Here is a 20,465-nt window from a genome sequence, read left to right on the forward strand (position 1 = left end):
CCAAGTGCAAGGATTATTTTGGAAATTGAACTGCAGTTTACCAGTTATCGCCTTACAATTCAGAAACCAGATGACACTTAGGGATGGATATTAGTAGTTTATTTATGCCAAATATCCCCCATAAAAAGAGAATAGGAGCCATGGACGGGACAATGTTTAATGAGAATAAAAGAATGTTCAAATGGTTGAAAATAGTTTGAGAAACTGCACCATTAACCTATCTGAAAGGAAATAAAACACACCTGGCCTAAACACAGGAGTAAATTATTCCTGCACTTCAACCTGGGTACTATACATAAGAAAAGGACTGCATTTGTCTAAGTCTTTGCCCTAATGAACTGTGGCAAATATTCACAACCCTAACATTAGTAGAATCCTCTTACAATCTTGCCAACGCAAGGCTTTTCAGTGCACTTCTACCCATGTCTGTTCAGAGGCAAAGCCTACTGAACTCATTAGGGCTTACTCTCAGGCAACTGAGGTTAGGATTGCAGCCTTTATCCAATTTCACTAGGTTTTTAAATCTTGCAATGCTTTATATACTCCAGCAAGGGCCCAACATCCAGCTAGAATATAAAACCTACTCCATTATTTAAATCATTCACTGTAGAACTCATCTCCACCCCCAGTGTGTGTCTGTCACTGCGGGTTTTGGTTGGCAAGAAGGCTAACAGCTTAATTCAGAGGCAGCCATCTAGCCTGCCCTGTGTGCCTTTTTACAAAAAACAAAATCTGACAATGTAGACATATTTTCCCCCTCAAGTGCTATACTACACGACAGTGCGATTCATTCACGTGGCAGGCAACCTTCTTTCCAGAGCAATTCTTGAGGCCTGCTCCTTACAGTCTTGGCTGGGAAGAGAGCTTTGCCTTTAGGTTTTCAGCAAGTTTATCCATGAAGTCAAATGTGTTCAAGTAGTCAGAGCGCTTCACACTGAAATGAAGAAAGAAAACCGTAAATGTTATGATAGTATGAGATTTAAAATTGATCTTAAACTTTAGCTAGTTTTGCAGGTTTGTGTCAGTCAGGAGCAGCATGGCACAAAGTTTGGCTGTTCCATACATGTGCATGAAATGTTTTGACAATGTTTTATGCCATCTGAATTTTTTCTCCCATTCGTGGATGGGGTGAATCCTCAATCCACTCCTTTCCACCCCTCAGTCTAGTACAGGCACCCCCAAACTCGGCCATCCAGATGTTTTGGGACTACAACTCTCATCATCCCTAGCTAACAGGACCAGTGGTCAGGGATGATGGGAACTGTAGTCCCAAAACATCTGGAGGGCCGAGTTTGGGGGTGCCTGATCTAGTATCTCAAGGCTTCCTTTCCTTTGGTTAAGAAGAAAAAACGGGGGTCATTCCTTTCTCGAAAACCTACATTTATAGGCATGAGAATGTATTTTAGATGCATGTTCCCTAACCTTGGGCCTGTGTGGCGACTTTAGCATGAAATACAGACTAAGACTTTTCGCAATTTGGCAGAAGGAGTAGCTGCTACGACCCTGGGAAAGAATGACTTAGAACACTGCAGTCATATTTTACTGGAGACCCGAGTAGTTCTCTTTTCAGTTCTTCTAATTGCCTGTCTTTGGGATGGAATTCAGGTCTATGCTGCAACGTACACCATACAAGCAGTTTAGATTTTTGGTGATTGTACAAATTCTACCTTTATGTAGTAACAAAATTCCTTTTCAAAAGAAGATAAATCAAGCTTTCCTAATGGGCTGAGTTTACTCACTTGGGTAACCCTTTGATGCAAGCAGCCAGATCTTTTGTCATAAAGCCAGCTTCAATGGTCTCTATGCAAACATCCTCCAAGGCAGAAGCAAAGTTCTTAAGTTCTGTGTTGTTATCCAACTTTGCTCTGTGAGCAAGACCTCTAGTCCAGGCAAAGATGGATGCTGAGAAAGGTCAAAAGGAGAGAGGGAAAAAAGATGAATTGAGCCAACAGTTCCACTTCTGAAATAATGACCATCTCTATTATCACATTACTCCCTCCTGTACCATGAGCACCTAACAATCTAATTTTGATTTCAACTGGCGATTGCACTCCTTGAACTGAATTATCAAAACTTCCCCTGTGAAATGTTTTCCTCTGGAGTATCTTAGCAAGTAGCCTCCTGACACACAGCCATAATGGCCCTGCGACCCATCTGCATCTCCCCATATGGGAATCTCATTCCTCAAATGGTGTCAAGATTTCCAATTTCCGTTTCAGTGTTTTCCCATTAAGAGAATGACGACAAAGACATCCAAGTAGTAGAAGTTAAATTCTTTCCTGCCACACATTACTTCTTGTACCTCTCACCTGGCTCACGCGTTTCCTGAGACACTCTGGAACCATTACTATATTATAAATGCAGAATGACTACTTGAATCCTGGAAACTGTTTGGGTTTCTGCCCATAGCTGCCAAGTACCCCGTTTTCCCCGGGAAACCCCCGTTTTTACTTACCTTTTCCCGGTGGTCCCCCGTATCACTTCGTCTCCCGTTTTTCTCCGTTATTTTCTCCTGCCGGCGGCCATTTTTTTCCTTTCTGATTTGCCCTTCTATGGGCACAAAAAATGGCTGCCGGCTTCAAAAGTCGCATCTACGCATGTCTGGAAGTGCATAATGCGACTTCCGGTGTTGGCGGCGGCCATTTTTGGTGCCCATAGATGGGCAGAGCGACACCGGAAGTTGCGTCGACGCAACTTCCGGTGTCACACGGCTGCCAGTCCCGGATTCTGCAGTCCGGGACTTGGAAGGTAAGTTTCTGCCTTTATTCATTTTGAATTCCACACACTACAGCAATATTTTCATCTGTGCTGTGCAAACTATACAGCATGCACCCCACATGATTATTTTGCTATCTGACAAATCTGCAGACTCCATTCCCTCTTATCTACTGCTGTTCCATCTGCAGAATGACTCTTAATAGAGATGTCCGCTAGTGTAAAAGAAGGGGAGGTGATTCTTGCCCAAAATTTGTCCCAGACTGCTGTGGGTTCTCCACGCCAGCACAGGAAGATCCCTACACTGGATCAAAAGCCATTCTACAAGTGAAACGGCAGCACTGGATTTCACCCTGTACACGGGGCAGTATTCTACTAACTTGTCCTATCTGTGCAAGGATGACTGCTACCACAACAGGAGCCTGCCTCCATGCCCTCTCTGAAATCTGCTCTGGAGACTTGGATAAATTGATGAAAAAGATTTGGGGGGCACAGGTGGGAGGAAGGGGGGACTTCCTTTGCACTAGCAGTAATCCTTGCAGTAAAGGGACCCTGAACTAGTGGAGACAGAACTCGCTGTTCCTATGGCCATAATATTCCATACCAATAGATACAGCTTAACAAAATAAGCACAAGATCTAAACAAGACTTTTATTATTAGGAATACGCTGTGGCAAAACATGCTTCATGGACATTTTCTAGGTATGGCTGAGACAGCTGGGAGCAAACTTACCGATGGGGTTAGTAGAGGTTTCTTGACCTTTCTGGAACAAGCGATAGTGACGGGTGACTGTGCCGTGAGCAGCTTCAGCTTCAACAGTTTTGCCATCTGGGCATATCAGGACGCTAGTCATCATCCCCAAGGAGCCATAACCTGGGCAGGAGAATACACTGAAAACTTCAGTTATTTGCATATTCCTCCATGGCGTACCAGGCGGGGCGAATAAATCAACCTGGTGTGTCTCAACAGCCTTCATTCATGCAGAAGATCAAAGGATGGATATGAAGATGTCTTACAAATTAGCTGGACCTGGCTTGAATTTGCCTGGAATTCACAAAGTGTTTTCCACTGGTGAAATGGAAGGCGGCAATAAAATTCTGATTACAGGATCGTAGTGGCCTAAAGGCATATGATCAAATGCTATGCAGAAGTCACTGCCCTTAGGAGTTCTGTAAATTGCTGAGCCATGTGGGACAGTTGTCAGGGCCAACAGCATCGCGTCTGCCATTAGGCTACATACGGTAGTAATTCTATGACAATTCACCTTAAGGCTAATTGCAAACACCCACTTGTCTTTCCAGCAAGGCTAGCTCCTTAACAATTAGAATTTTCTGCTAACTCTTCCTCTTAGCCTCATCTCCATTCCTTCAGAAAGCTTCCTGCCTCCCAAGCGCGTAAGTGTGGCAAGACCAGTTTTGCTTCCCAATACTCAAGCAAGCAGCATACATTTTCCTTGCTGTTACAGGCCGCATACAATACCTGGGTAAGGGCAACATAGCCATTAAATGTTATGGCTGCTACCAGAGTAAAGAAACAGCAAAACTTGCTTTGAGCCACTGATTAAAGGCAGAGAACCATGTCCTCCTCTCTGGTGGCCCCTTGCCATTCTTGGAAGCCATGTACTGCTGATATAGAAATATTTGTCGGAAATAGGTCTTCCTTGTATCAACATTATGTACAATAATTATGAACAACTCCCTGCTGGCTGATCCATTGTACACATTCATGTTTGATGTAGAAAGGTTTGTTGGACTGGAATATTCTTACATAGCTAAGTGGGTACCATCATCTGTACAAGGGAACAACCTTGTTTTGTATACAGCAGGGAATTTAGTTGCTTTCCCCTTCTGTGACAAATCCTGCGCCATGTGAAAGCTGGCACATTTGCCACCAGGAACTGTAGTCTTTGTAGGCTTTTTTCAGAAGCATCTAACTGCCCACTGCTTGAAACAAAATGCTGGGCCAAGGACGTTCCTTGGCCTGCTCTAACAGGGCTATTCTGATGTCCCAACAATCATTGAGTCACTCCACACACAGCCAACCCATGCCTTGCCAAAGATAAAGAATTTAATCTCAAGCTATCAAGTTGCTACAAGAGAGGGGTGGATCGTACCTTGGGCAACCGAGTCAGACTGCACATCCCCATCATAGTTCTTGCAGGCCCAGATGAATCCTCCCTCAGATTTTAGCGCTTGGGCCACCATGTCATCAATCAGCCGATGCTCATACCATATCTTTTTGGCCTCAAACTGTGACTTGTACTCCCTGGAAGGGAAGGGAAGTAGAATCACAGGTGAAAATTGCAGGTCCAGTATATACAACCCTTGAGAAGAAGGGAAAGCAGCTTACATCTTGCATAAAGCATGTGGGGATGCGGTGAGGAAGGGGAGGAAATCTGCCTGAGTTTTCGTGCTAATGTACCTTACGATATTTATGGCTTGCGTTACATGAGGGCAGATTTAAGTCAGAATATGAGAAGCTTCATGAAAGCAACGGCAGTCCAATATCCAAGTACTTAAAGGATGGTGTGGGGAACCTTTGGTCCTCCAGATGAACTACAAGTTCCCATGATCCTTGGCCATTGACCATGTTTTCTGGGGCTGATGGGCATTGGTGGGCTCTCCTTTGCTGGTGGTCTTTAAGCAGAGGCTGAACAGCTGGGGATGCTACCTGAACTTCCTGCAGGGGGCTGAACTAAATGGTCAGCAAGGACCTCCTGCAACTAGGATTCTGTAGCTCCTCAATCCCTCATCCTCTTCTACAGAGTGATCAGCAGCAAAGCTGCAGACTACCATTTCCTTCCAGTGTGGTCAGTGCAGTGGCAAGGAGCCATGGTCCACAGTACAGGGAGAGAGCTCTGTCCAGGCATCATCTCCTGTTCAAAGTGTAGAAGTGGCAGATCTAGAGTCCTATGCCTGTGTCTTAGCCTGGAAGGGTGTCCTTGGGATCTGGGGTTAGGATGGAAGGCAGGCAAAGAACCTTAGGGGACTGAATTTGATGTCTGGGCCTCCAGTGTCTCTCTCGTTGGATTTTTATTTGGGTGCAGTTTATTTTCATATAAAATATGAAAATCAGTTCTTCATTCACTCAGGTTCATAGCTGTCACGGGATTGTTGAGGCTATTCTAGAGTAACGACGCTCCGCATGCTTTGTCTTTTAGCAGTTTTTATTTAGTGCAGTCTATTTACAGTGAGCTGGGTATGTACAACATGTCTGCTTAGTCCGACGCAGAATCCGGCACTGGACCGCCCCTGGACCGCCTCCAGCATAAGAGTCTTGGGACGGCAAATCTCTTTCCCCTCCTTCTCTTGCGTAATTCCGGAACCGGAGGAAAGGGTCTACACTCCATGTTTTCCTTCTCCCCCCCTTTCCCCCCCTCTCTCTTCCTCCCTCCTGTGTTGCAGGGGCTCTTCCGTGCTGAGAGAGCCCCGGCCCTCTCTCTCCACTTCCTGACTAGACTCCTGAGCATCCTCGCTGTTATTGCTGAGTGGGGAGGGGCTGCTTCTGATGAGGGGAAGAGGGTCCCTATATTCTCTTCCCCTTACAATAGCTTTTTTCCACCTCATGTTTCTGAAGGAGTTAACAGAAAGAGATTTTGCAAAAAGAATGACTAACTGGTTCAGCTTCCACTGGCATTAAGAAATAAGATAAAAATGTGAGATTTTGAGGAAGACCTTTTTGACCAAAGACTCAAAGATCAGACTTATAAGAAACGATACAGTTCTTTAAACAAAGATATGCCTGCAAGATGAATATATAACAAAATATTGATTACTTCTCATAGATCTCCTGAAATATGTCCTTAAAACGCCCATCATAACGCTTCAAAATTGTGTTTTTGGTGCTCATGTAGAGAGGCCATGCTTTAGACAGCGCCATCTGGAAAGAACTGTGGGCAAAGTCCGCAATGGACTGGTCAAGGTTGAACATTCCCAGAGCCACACCTCCACAATCTATACCACAGAAGAGAGAAAGAGGAAAGTAAAAAAAAAGGAGTCAGGTAGAACAGAAACATCTGCTTTTGAGCAGCACGGTATTTTTATAGTGTGCTCCTCTCCTCTCTGACACCCCCCAATATTTTTATATATTTTCATTTTAAGAAAACAGCAAACCACTCTGACATCCTTTTAAATGAAGGCGAGTATAAAAACATTTTCAATAAATATTATGATTTTTTAAACTCGTTTAAGTGTGTTTTAATCTTTACTCCTTTTTCTCATTAAAATTAAAATAAAACAGGACTCTAAATCAGTCTTTTTCAGAAACTGGAATGCCTTCTGACGATAATTTCATACCTGAACGACTAAAATGATGACTGATAATCGAACGTTACTCTGACATGACAATTGACCTCCTTGGAATGATTCTGCAGGGCTTAGAACACGCATCGATGCGTGCAATGTAATGCAACAGTAATTAATGGTTAAGGAGGGTTTTGAGGAAGGCTGCCTTAGTTCAAATCTCAGCTCTGGATGGTCTTAGGCTATTCTATTATACCCCAATCTGAAATACAGAAATAATACTGACATACCTTACAGGGTTATTGTATTGATTGTTTTGCAATTTCCCAGGCTTTCTCTCTCTTTTTTTTATGCCTGGAGTACCACTGAGGAGTTGCAAAGTATGAAGTTAGACTGGGTGGGGAGGAAGGACAAAAACCTCAGTGTATCTGAACAGATTCCACCCAGTCTCTGCTTGTCACAGTCTGCAAGCTGGCACACGGCCTACAACTGTTCATTCATGGCCATGGCTCAATGGATAGAAAGCGTACAGGGAACATTCCCAGAATGTTTAAGGACTGTTCTGCAGCCACCAATTATTTTTGTGCGCCCTGATGCATGGCATATATGTGCAGTTCAATGCAGCATTCATTATATCTCTACATCAATGAACACAACCATATACTAAGCATACAGATCCAGTACACAGCTTAAATGAATGCAGCCTCTCATTTATACAGAAGGCTGGGAAATCGACTGCTTCTCCATGCAAACACAGCCTCCTAGCAATTTCCCCAAGCTACACTAAAGGAGTTAAGAAGGCAGAAAGCAGCATTCTTTCCCCCTTTAAGAATAGTAAAGAACCTGATCATAACTTTCTGGGACACGTGAGCACAAACCTCCAGTGCCTTCAGACAGGAATCACCAAACACCCATTTAATGCTTATGGATAGTATGCATTTGTAAAGCACTTTGAGTATTCAGAGTGCTCTGTAGATATTGTCCATGTGATTTATGGAACCATCATGAGAGGGCGGTAAGTGACTTGGGCCACGTCTACATTCTTCAGGCTCTCTCTTTTCCTTTGCAGATTCCATTCCTTTCAACCTCTTCCTCAGAGCTGTATCTTCTTAGCCTCTTAGGAGTTTCTTGGTTCCAACATGTACATGGAACCAAGATGGAAATGACTCTGTTGCATCCCTTCTGCAACATTCTTCCAGTCCAATCTCTCAAGACTCCTGGGCAATCCAGACAGGCAAACAGTGCAGCAACTCCCATCCTTCCGCAAACATAGATTTCAAGAACTCCGCCTGCGATTGCTAGAATCAATCCTTCCCCTTGTAGTCCTTTCATCCTATCTATACACATCAAAGCTAGAATTACCCCAAACTGCACTGCCTTGTGCAGAATGAAGCAAGACATTGAAACACATGGAAATCACAAGTTGGTTTTGCAACCACCGACGCCAGTTTCACAACTGTTTGAGCAACACCAAAGCAACTTTGGATTCCTGGGCTGTGCCCTTGCCTCTGGCAGAAAAGAACAGGTCTGTATGCAACAGGAACAATGGTGACAGGTGACAGAACAATATGTACAGAACAGAAATGCTGGTTTTCTCATACTTCATGTGCTCCTTGATCTAATATTATGTTACTCAGAGTGGACCCACTGTAGTTAATGAACATGACTAAGTTATGTCCATTAACTTCAGCAGGTCTAGCGAGGAAGACTCAATTGAATATCACCATAGTTACCAGTTCCTCTGCATTCTGTTCCCACATTGGCAACTTGGGGTGGGGGGCAACTGGGTCAAGGTTCCCCAGTTGTGGATCCCTAGTTGAAGGTCTGGCTCAATCCATTATTCAGGCTACAAGCCCCCCCTAATTCTCCACATTCAAATATCCTTTCTATAATCCAACACTTACTTTCAAAGTTATGGATCAAGTAAGTTATGGGTTTGCCTCCATTCTTCGGTGTGTAGGTCATCTCTACCTTTCCAGGGCCAGGAACGACAAAGTCTGTGGCTCTGTACTGCAGAAAAACAAACAAAGTGGCCGCTTGGGTCAGGGATGATCAACACCCAACTTTCCAGTACCCCCTCCCTACCAGAATTATATAGCATGTATGTATCAGGTCAGATTTCCATTATTCTCCCTTTGCAGGGAAGAAAGAAGGGGGAATTAGTACTTCCTTTAAATGATTTCCAGACCAAGGCAAACAGCCACAGCTGTAGCTTGCAGAGATTTCAACACGGCTCAATCTATTTTAATCATTAACAAGAATTGCAGTTCAGTTCAAAAATCTGTAAGAGACAAGCTTTGTGACGATTCATTTTCTTGCATTTTGCTCTCTTTCACATGCATTCCCTAACCATACAAAATCTCAACAGCAAAAGCCATAAATGCCAAATGCTGCGTGAAGGACTCACTTGGTCTCCAAAAGCATGACGGCCAATGATGATGGGCTTTACCCAGCCAGACACTAGTCGGGGGATGTTTTTACAGATAATGGCTTCCCTGAAGACTGTGCCCCCGAGAATGTTTCGGATCGTTCCATTTGGAGATTTCCACATCTGCTTCAGCTTGAATTCCTCTACCCTTTTCTCATCCGGAGTGATAGTAGCGCACTTGATTCCTACGTTGTATTTCTTGATAGCTTCTGCAGCTTCCACAGTGACCTTGTCATCAGTTGCATCGCGGTTCTCTATGCCCAGATCATAGCTGCAAGCAAAAAAACCCAGTCATTTGTTAAGTGCCTTACAGACCAGGGTGGATAAAAATCAATGATTTTTTTTTAAAAAAAATAAATCGGATTTTTTAAATTTAAATCGATTTTTTTTTATTTAAATCATATTTTTTAAAATAAAATGCTTTTTGAGGAAAATATATTACCATCCAAAGGCTATTCCATCATGATATAAAGATTAGTTTTTTAATTATGTAGAATAAGGTTGTATATGTTTAATTTTGGGGGTAAATAAATTCCATTAATCTATTCACAATGTCATGCTCTTCCAGAGGTTTTTGTAAGATTATTGGGCAGTTTCTCTGCCTACAAGATATTATCACAGATGCTTGGTTTACTTTTGCAGTTCTCAAAACTGAATTTGACTCAACAGAGATCACATGCCTCTTCTTCACAGCAAAAATGTTATAACATGAACAGAGTTGAGAAAAAGACCTTAACCCTATTGTTCTACAAACCTATGAATACAGAAACAACCCCTTCAGTGCTAAGTTTCAAGAAGTTCAGTGAATAGAATAGAAACAATATTTTTCTGATTGTTTGGAGTGGACAGTATTTAAGTTTTTCATGTGTAGGCTGGGCTGACAGTCTAAGTTTCTTAAAATATATATATATTGTTTATGTTTAGCCAAATTAGTTAACAAACATGGATGTTTGTTGAAGCAAATAACATATGCTGTAATGTTATTGTTTCAGTTGAGTAAATCTGTTTAAATTGTTATTATTAAGGTAATTATTATTTTTCTCCTTCCTAAGTACAACAGTAAAGTTGTCCAAATATGAATGATTAACCTATTAAACTGGGGATAAAAAACTAATATGAAAAGTTGCTATTCTAAAAATCTTCATCTACTTGCATATTAAAGTTATACCAGCAAGAATTAGTCTTTATGTAGAAAACTATGATTTAAATCAGGCCTTACTGACTAGTGATTTAAATCGTGATTTAAATCATTTTGATTTAAATCAAATCCACCCTGTTACAAACCCATCCAAGGCCTTACTAAACATGCACATCATAGTTCAGGGTGGAAAACATGCTCAAAAAGCATAGTAGAGATAGGAAATGGCACAACAAACCAAGAAAAATGACCATCTTCTGCAGGTGTGGGGAACCGTTGGCCCTCCAGAAGTTGCTGAACCATAACTCCCATCAGGCCCGGCTCTAGGTGCAGTCCCGGTGGCGCAGGGCGCCGGGCTGGCAGGGGGGGCGCTGCACGGCAAAGCCGTATGGTAGCTGTGCTGCGAGGGCGTGGGCCCAGAGCGATCTCCGCGCCAGGGCGCCCGACCTGCTCGAGACGGCCCTGACTCCCATCACCCCTGCAATTTCTTGCTGAGGCTGATGGGAGTTGGAGTCCCCATGAAAGAAGGAGCTCCTTCATAAAGTGGATAATTTCATGAAGTTAACACTTGGAGGAATGAGCAAAAGCCACTTGGACAGCAATGTTGGTGCTCTTCTTCAAATAAAAACAAATGAATGAAGATGTGTCTGGACTCAGATGTATGGGGTTGTACAGCTATGCTATCAGATACCGTTTCTGCTTTGGCAGCGTCAGCACAAGCAAAGCAGTACATCTGGTTAGGCAGGTATCTGGGACAAAAAGCAAAGTGCAAGAGAAGCAGGGGAAAGGTTAAAGACTCAACGGTTTAATGTACAACTGATGGATGCACTGAAAAGATTCTGCTGTACTTTTCTCCACAGTATTCTTGCCAATAGCTTTGGCAGTGTGTGGTGTCAGGGGAGTGGGGGTACCTCTGGTGGGGGACACATTGTGCTCCTTCTGGGGTAGTTTGTCCACCTTTGGCCCCCAACCTGCACTCAGTTCTACACTGTGGCTGTCCTAGAAGCTGTCAGCTTCCGACAGCAGCCACATCCCGGGAACAGCTTTGACTCAGGGGAGCTGATGGGTCTCAAGCCCTCGGTGAGTTAGGGACAGCCCAGGACCTCCACGCACACCGCCCAAGCTTGTGCCAAAGGGAGGTCACTTCCGTGCTGGTAAGGCAGTGGTTTGTTTCCAACAACAATGTGTGAAATAGCAGGTTGACTTTCCCCTCCCATACTGTAAATGCCCACCGCAGGCCCACGTGGTTTAAGGGCTGAAGAAAGTGGGGATGAGTCATTGTGGCTACAGTTTTCTAGCTCGCAGATGATGCCCAGGTGGTGACAGCGAGGGTGGGGTTCTTCTGAATAGCCATAACATTTGTCAGAGCTCTTCAGAAGCAGAAAAATGGGTGAAAGTGCTGTTGTGGGGTTGGGGTGGATTAGTTCACAGAGCAGATCAAACATAAACCTGAAGCTGCCTATTGTGTTGCTACTCTCCCCAGACTCCACTGCAGAATTCCTATGCTGTTAATAAGCTGCAGGAGAGAGACAGAACACCAAAACCCGGGTCTTTCCTTAGCACATGGAAAAGAACTGCAAACCTCTTACGCTGCTGCCGCTTGTGGCAGGCTTTTGTGCCAATTTGGCACAGGAGCGATGCAAGAAAAGAAAGTGGCAACTCAGTTTGCCTACTTAATTCACAGAGCCACGGCACAGCATGAAAACTATTAAATTGGTATGTGCATGAAAAAACTCCTGGGCTGTGTGGCCGGAGGACAGTGCAAGGAACACTGGGCAGGTTCCTATTTTCTGAGCAGTTCAAGCTTCCCTGGACCCTGAGGTTTTTGTTTTAAAGGAGACGTTTGGCCAACAGAAGCATGTAACCTCTAGTTCTAAGCATGTTTGTACTGGCCACTTACAAGAACTTACAAACTAAAAGATCTCACTCTAATAATAATAATAATAATAATAATAATAATAATAATAATAATAATAAATTGTTTATACCCCGCCCATCTGGTAAAGGGTATACACATTTGAGAATCAGCATTGTGAACACACAGTCACAAAGTACTTAACAGAATTTGCCTCTATTAGACAATTATTTCTAATCACGGCACACCATTTCAAAGTGGATATCAATCTTGGGGTCAGCAAAAGTAACATGTGGATTGGATAGTCCCCAAGAGAGAAAGAAACTATCAAGCAAGACTCTCCCAAATACAAGAGCTAAGCAGTCGACAAACACACATGTAAAAACTGGACATTTCCCCACAATACAGAGGACCTGTGGAAATCCAGTTACCTGTGGAGATCTAGATCCACGTAGGGAAAGATCAGCTTTTCCTTAATCAGATCCCAGATCACACGGGTCATTTCGTCTCCTTGCATCTCCACAACAGATCCGCCATGGATTTTTTTAGACATTGTGAGCTAATAAGGAGGGAGAAAACACAGACACTAAATACAGATTATTGTGACATCCATTGATCAAATCGAGCTGCTAGTTGGCAACAGAGACATTACGAAGGGGGTGTTCATGTCTGGAATGATCCCAGTGAAATTCAGATTTTGGGGGCAGGAAAGGTAAGTTATGGACATTCATGCTCCATTCTGATTTTTTTTTTAAAAAAAATTTGTAGTTTCTTGGAGCATAGAATGGAGTTTATTTTTCCATTGGATCTACATGACCTGCAATAGCTGGACTATCTCTGAGTATTGTTAAGGGGAAGGATCATGTATCTGCCACAAGCCCAGATTGTCCTGTGTGCATAAACCACTCCGGAGAATATCGAACTGGACATTTCTGCTGTCTGCAACCAAAATAGCACCCATCTTTCCCCCCCTCTTGCACCAAGGGGGAATGGGCAGCAGCAAGCCAGGAGAAGGCAGAGGAGTATTCAAGGTCAGTTCAGCCACAACATTAACAGCCATAACAGGCAGGGGGAAATCTAGACGTTTCCAGACCGGTGTAGTTATTGTTTCCCATTGCCTTTGGAAAGGTTAAATGGCTCCTGTCCTTCAGACATTCCTAGAATTGCATGGGATTAAGGCACCGGGTATTTCCCCTGGTAAAGGTATGCACTAGAGCACAAAGTCCGCAGATTCTACGGCGCTTCCAGCCACATGTCTCCTGGTATTAAGGAGGGCTATGGCAGGTTTTAGCAAGCTTCCTTCAAAGCCATGTCAGTTACAGGTGGAAGAGTGGCAGATGAAAATGTTAGAATACATGGAACTGGCTGACCTGACCGGGAGACTTCGCGACCAGGGAGAAAAGACGGTGGAAGAAGATTGGAAGAGTTTTAAAGTTTATTTGAAGAAATATAATATTGTGATTGATTAGTAAGATATGGATTTTGAAATATAGTAGAAGTTGTAGCTTTGGTAAGGGATTGGAGATAAAGGAAAAGATGAAATGATAATAATCAATGGTTAGTATAATTAAGAATTTGTGAAATTATAAGTTAAGATAAATGGATTATGAAATAGAATTGCTAAATAGGATTAGTAGTGAATCGCAGCAGAGAGGATCCAAGGAAGTCACAGCACAATGAGTAGAACAGATGTCAAGATTAATGAAAGTTTTTGTCTTTCTTATTTGTATTTTTGTTGTTGTTTTGATAGTGTTATATTTTGTTTTATGTTTTATAAAAATAATAAAAAATTGAAAAAAAAACACCAAAGCCATGCCAGTTACAGTTACAATGGCTTGAAACGTCTCAGTTTAAATAATCATATACTGTAGTGCCTAAGATTTGCAAGGTGCCTTACATGAGAGCTCACAGCTTTGATGCCTGAGCATGCAGCCTAAAGCTCCAAGATATGCCTTTCAGATAGCAGAAGTTGCCATCTGTGACATGGGAGCACAAACAGGATCTGTTCAGGCAAGTGAATGACCCCCGCAAGTTAAGAGACCTGCTGAAACGAAGTGGCCAAATGCGATCACTTTGAAAAATTGTATGTCGCATGGAGACTGCAGTAGCAAAGGTACACCCAGCACAGATTTTTCTTCTTATTCCCTTGCACACCTTTGATTGGTAAGAGGAAGTTCCTCTGTATATTACTTTTCTGAAAGCGAGAGAGCCAGGCATTCAAGTAAATAGGAGGAAAAAATTGCAGCTCCTAACTTGGCCCTTGATCCCTGTCAACAAAAGCACTGTTCAAAAACAATCCATGGCTTACTTATAATCCCCACAGGTATTTGCTTACTACTGTTGGTTATGAAAGAGCAATGACTTGGCCATTTTTTGCTTTAAAATAGTTCCCATTTATTGTATGCTTGTGTTCAAAGCAAAAAAATTATCTTCATCTACAAAATTGCCTTGCTCTACATGTGCCCACTCAAACGCTTCGATCGGTGGAATTGGCTCCACTACAGGTGTCACATGATACCTGTTCTGGATTTGTAAGACCTCAATTGTTTAGTGTGGCAGCGCCTGGACTTTGGAACTCCCTGCCTCTTGAGATCAAGCAGGCGCCTTCACTGTGCCCTTTCCGGAGCCTGCTAAAAATATTCCGGTTTAGGCAAGCCTACCCAGATGTTTAGAAAGTTGAGGTAATTTTAATCTGTTTAGCATTTTAACTTTGGTATGTTTTAGGGTAGGTTTGTATTTTTTAAATGATTTTACTGTTTTATGTTTTGTTTTACAATCAAGCAGTGTACAAATTTTATGAAATAAAATATAAATAATATAAAAAGGATCATGCTTTAGGCTGTACTCTGCACATTTTTATAAGTTATTGTTCACTCAATGTGCATGCTAGTGTTCTTTATTGTTATTATTATTTATTGAATTTATATGCAGCCCTGTAACAGGAGGTCTCAGGGCGGTTCGCAGAATAAAATAAAAATATAAAACTACAAAATCAAAATAAAAACCACAACCCAATAACACCCCCCCCCAACAACAACCACATTTTAAAAGGGCATAGGATGTCAATCAAATTAACCAAAGGTCTGGTTAAAAAGGAACATTTTGCCTGGTGCCTAACAGTGTATAATTAAGGCACCAGGAAAACTTCCCTGGAGAAGTTTCCTGCTTGTAACAACCAGGATTATTCATTCACAATTACATATCACAATGTTTCATGGAATTACTTTCATCACCACAGGTGACTGGCTGTGTGCACACACGGAGTTATGCAACAATTCAATATACAACGCAGCTAAACCACTGATCACAGCGACCGATTGCTGCTGAGCAAACTGCTGCCACTATGGTAGGAAACCAATGGGGCTGGGAGGGCAAAAAAAATCGACTCTTACCTTTGTACGGTAGGCTAAATACGGTAGGAGGGTGCAAAGCAGGTGTGGCCTGGGAAGAGTCCAAGGGCCAGATACATAGGCTTAGAGGGCCACATTTGCCCCCAGGACCAGAGTTTCCCCACCCCTGGTTTAGCATTATGTGTGAGCCAGACCCTTATGACAAACTTCACCCTCTGATAGAAGTGATAGAGTGGGACATTGGGCAAAGATCTTAATGTGTGGGGCAGGATGATACAGGTGGAGACTCCTGCAAGCATGTGAGCTCTGCACAATAAGTGTACTATTATTATTATTATTATTACCATCATCATTTATATACTGTCCATCATCATCATCATCATCATCAACCGCTCTTTTTCAGAAGATCCCAGGGCGGTATACAATATTAAAAACACATTACGGGCCATCAATGATAAAAACATAATTAAAAAAAACATACTGACAAGATAGCCAATAATACTGCAATTCTGCCTTGCCAGGGATCCCAGCAACATACCTCCTCAGGCACCATAATTCCAAGCATTTTTCTAGTTTAGGAATAGCATACCTTTCTCCCTGGAATGTGTGCGTGTGTCGCAATGGAAAATGAGGGCTTTAAGGGAAGTATTGACACCAGTACTCATAATTTAAAGGGAGGTCTTTCGGATTGCAAATCAAACACCTGTATGAACATGACCTCAGTAAGGTGAGTTTTACTATAAAATAATACTGGGCCCAACTAATACCTGGGTGCAAGGAACACATTTGGAAAGCAGTCTTGAGTTCAGAAATAAGCATACTCTTGGGAAATGATATATAATGAACTGAAAAAGATGTTTAGGTATACTTTTCCTAAAAAAACGGAAGCTTTTGTATTGGGATTAGTAGGAGAGGAAATCGCAAAAAGAGATCAGAGATTATTTATGTCTACTACAACCGCGGCAAGGACCTTATTAGCCCCAAAATGGAAACTACAGGAGATACCGACGATTGAGGAGTGGCAGACGAAAATGATAGACTATGCAGAGTTGGCAAAGTTGATCTGCGTGATCTGTGACCAGGGAGAGACAAAGTACCAAAAGGAATGGCGTAAATTCATTGACTATATGGAGAAGAACTGTAGAAGTTTAAAGACACTTGCAGGACTGAAATAAATCCTACGAACTGCTTTAAAATGTGGGTAAAAAGGAACTGCGAGATAAGAGTGAGAAACAAAGCCGAATGACGGGGGGAGGGAAGTCACAGCTCGGCAGATCGTAATGAATTGAGATGAGAAAAGAGGAATTGTAATTTGGTTTTTTTCTGTTTGTGTGTTGTTTATTTGGAAAAAAGGAATAAATTGTTTTTTAAAAACAAACCTGAAATAGTTACAGGTAGGTAGCCGTGTTGGTCTGAGTCGAAGCAAAATAAAAAAAATCCTTCATAGCACCTTAAAGACCAACTAAGTTTTTATTTTGGTATGAGCTTTCGTGTGCATGCACACTTCTTCAGATACACTGGAAACAGAAGTGTCAGACCCTTATATATATACAGAGGGTGGTGGGGGTAAGGGTCTGACACTTCTGTTTCCAGTGTATCTGAAGAAGTGTGCATGCACATGAAAGCTCATACCAAAATAAAAACCAGAAATAAACATACTCTATCCAGCACAAGGAGAAGGGGACGACAGAGGACGAGATGGTTGGACAGTGTTCTCGAAGCTACGAACATGAGTCTGACCAAACTGCAGGAGGCAGTGGAAGACAGGAGTGCCTGGCGTGCTCTGGTCCAAGAAGAGTCGGATACAACTAAACAACAAATCCAGCATAGTGCAAAGGTTAGGGGTAAGGAACCTGGGGGTCTCCAGATATTGTTGAACCTCAACATCCATCAGCCAGTGTCAGGAAGAGCAATGGCCAGGGATGGGAGTTGTAGTCCAACAACATCTGGAGGGCCACAGGTTTCCCCACAGGTTTAAATCTTGGGCTTGGCATTGGGAGGCCCAGCTGGAAATCAGAGGGGGATTTAGGGGAGCATGACCTGCTCAGTTGCACTGGGTGAGAAGCCTTGGTGGTGCTGCAACTATAATGTAGTCTGGAAAGCGAGAGGCAGGTGCTGAATTTTGGCATTGCACAGGCCGCCACTGAAATTTGGGACTCCAAATCGCTACTCTGTTTTGACGCTCACTGGAGTGATTGCCACTGAGTTAACTGGAGGAAAGGCAGGATTATAAATATAAATAATTCTTGCAGTCTTACATAGTTTGCCATGTTGTGGCTTCAATTTCTATTTAGATGCTTTCTGTTCTTTTTTTACTAGCTACCACAGAGACAGATTCCATACAATTGTGAAAAACCAGAATGAAATATTTAAATTGGAAAAGAATGCATTTGCAGTGCATTGTGCAGCAATGCAAAAATTGCACAGCAGAAATGCAATAATTCTTATTATTATTTGTACCCCACCCATCTGAATGGGTTGCCCCCCCCCCACTCTGGGCAGCTTCCAACATATATAAAAAAGTACCAGTAATAAGCAAATTTAATCCCCATTTCAAAATGGTACGCTCTCTACTTCCTTTAAGTCTACATTTCCTTTAAGTCGAAGAGCAATTTGAAAGTGGAGATTTTGCAAAACTGGCATAAAATACTGATAAGGTATCACAGATAAAGATAACCAGTTATGTAAAACAACAACAACAACAACAACAACAACAACAACAACAACAACAACAACAAAATATTGCACTGCTAAGCAAAAGGTATTTTCAATCGAAAGAGGCACCTGGATGCTTTGACAAGATCTTAAACACATTATAGTCAAGCAGGACTATTGGATAGACCGTTTGGAACACCAGCTCTGCCAAGGGCACAGTTTAGATAGAAGCCGGCTGAAATCCTAACACGGAACTAGGATCCTCCGTGTTCAGATTGTGTAATTTAGCTGTCTAATAGATTTGTACTGGGATTTCATGGACTTGATTGAAACGCAGGCATGCAATCTAAAGTCGCGCCATTGGGGTCAATTAATCTGGAATAATGAACCACCCACTGGTTCTTCTGCTGCCGTACTAACACCATGCAGGGCACCACCCTATGCAGAAAACCTGTGCTGAACTGAAAGAGGTGGGGAGGGCAATCCTTTAGCCATATACATCTGCACCGACACGACACTGTGTACGAGGGTACAGCATGTTATAAAGGAACCTATCTACATCAAACGATCCCCAACCGATCAGATGCAAGCTCAGCTTGGCTAGCTTAATCTTCTACGGGGTGCCGTGTCAACGGCCTTCCCTGCCATTTTGATGTCTACAATTTGCAGAGGTGGGGTTGGCAGGGAAGCGCGGACAAAGAGATAAAAAATAAAGATGCGGGGAAGGGGGGGGGTCATAACAAAAAGGAAGACGCTACGCATAGGTCAATGTGGCACTTTTGTCTGTCTAGTTTTAGTTGCAGGGTGGTTTGCAAACGGAAAATGACGACCCACCCATAGTCCGTACCAATGGGGAGAGAGAGAGAGAGAAGACACGCAGACAAAAGAAGTTGGGATCCAGCAGACTCACCTCTCTCTCGGCTTAGATGCAAGTCACAGAACGTCTCCGGTGGTCTTGAAGGCGAAGTCAATGCAGATTTCACCGCTTGAGCTCTGCGCCGGAGTCCCTACCGCAAACACTGCCCGCTGCTGCCGTTCTCAGGGCGCTTGCAAGCTGGTGCCCGTGGCTGATTTTAAAAGAAGGGCTGCTGGGGCCACGCCTCCTCCCTCGGCGGCCCTCCGTCGCCTTAGTCCCGCCTGTGCCGCCGCATTCCCCCATTGAGAGGAGAAGGGAGGATCCTGCCTCGCCAATGCGCGCTTCCCACGCAGCTTGCAAGGAAACGCGCCCGGAGAAAGGGAAGGGCGGCCTTGGGGGCGATCTGCCAATGGGGAGGGCAAGGAACCAAAAATGCAGAGCAGGGAAAAGGAGGAAGTTGACGATCCGCAAGAACGAGAACCGCTCACTGCTGGGGATCTGGGAGGAGGAGGAGCGCTTAGATATTTTGCAAAGTGTAACGCATCTCTGAGCGCCCAGGCGCAACGCAACCGCCAATCTGATCCTGGGCACCAGGCTGCGTGGTGGCACCGCGCAGTATTTCCCCAAGCTGGGAACAATCTGAATGTGAGGATCCTGGGATCTAAGGGGCAGTGCCTAGATATGGGCAGAGAATGGCACCTGGCTGGTAGGAAGAGGGGAAAGGCTTTCAAGGCAATGAAAAACAAGAACCGCCAAGCCCTGGCCTGTCACAGCCAGAGATGTTGCTGTTTTCTCCGAAAATCCAAGAAAGCTGACATATTTCAGGTCACACCTTGAGACAAGCATGGTTACACTTCCTTCCTTGCATATGAAAATCAAGATGCTTCTCTCCATGGTCCCTCTGGACTCTGTATGATGGTCACACTAAGCTGGCGGTTGGAGTGTAAAGGATGTATGGAAAACTAGGTTTTAATATATTTGAGAAGACTATCATGTACCACTGCTTTTTACCTGTAAAAAACTGAAGGCGCTACTTATATTTCCTCGCAGCTTGGACAATGATTTTATGGGGTAGAGAGCTGAAGGCGAAATAAATGTCTTATCCAAGGCCGTCCACTGACGTTATTTGATGTCTCAGCTCCAAGCCGAACATGCTGTCATTGGGCAAACAGTCAGTGTCCCACTGTGGTGAATTGGGTGGGTCAAAAAATTGCACAAGTAATTCT

At 43.3% G+C, this 20,465-nt stretch overlaps 1 protein-coding gene across 1 annotated transcript; it reads right to left on the reverse strand.

Moving 5' to 3' along the window:
* Positions 1 to 84: 84 nt before the first annotated feature.
* Positions 85 to 19,485, reverse strand: IDH1 (isocitrate dehydrogenase (NADP(+)) 1). The gene is made up of 9 exons (XM_035138359.2): positions 19,294 to 19,485; positions 12,810 to 12,937; positions 9,365 to 9,656; positions 8,862 to 8,967; positions 6,492 to 6,669; positions 4,830 to 4,981; positions 3,449 to 3,589; positions 1,740 to 1,902; positions 85 to 934 (listed from the first exon to the last, which is right to left on the reverse strand). The coding sequence occupies exons 2-9, from the start codon at positions 12,929 to 12,931 to the stop codon at positions 841 to 843; spliced, it is 1,248 nt and encodes a 415-aa protein (XP_034994250.1). The 5' UTR covers positions 12,932 to 12,937; positions 19,294 to 19,485; the 3' UTR covers positions 85 to 840.
* Positions 19,486 to 20,465: the final 980 nt, after the last annotated feature.

This window comes from Zootoca vivipara, chromosome 1 (assembly GCF_963506605.1).
Source record: "Zootoca vivipara chromosome 1, rZooViv1.1, whole genome shotgun sequence".
Classification (NCBI taxonomy): Eukaryota; Metazoa; Chordata; class Lepidosauria; order Squamata; family Lacertidae; genus Zootoca; species Zootoca vivipara.

Excerpts from the sequence above, each read along its gene's own strand:
- IDH1 (XM_035138359.2), bottom strand. The coding sequence starts at position 12,931 with ATGTCTAAAAAAATCCATGGCGGATCTGTTGTGGAGATGCAAGGAGAC. Across the intron at positions 8,968-9,364 it reads GTCATGCTTTTGGAGACCAA|TACAGAGCCACAGACTTTGT; the intron begins GTGAGTCCTTCA and ends GTTTTTCTGCAG. Across the intron at positions 3,590-4,829 it reads GTCTGACTCGGTTGCCCAAG|GTTATGGCTCCTTGGGGATG; the intron begins GTACGATCCACC and ends TCTCCTGCCCAG.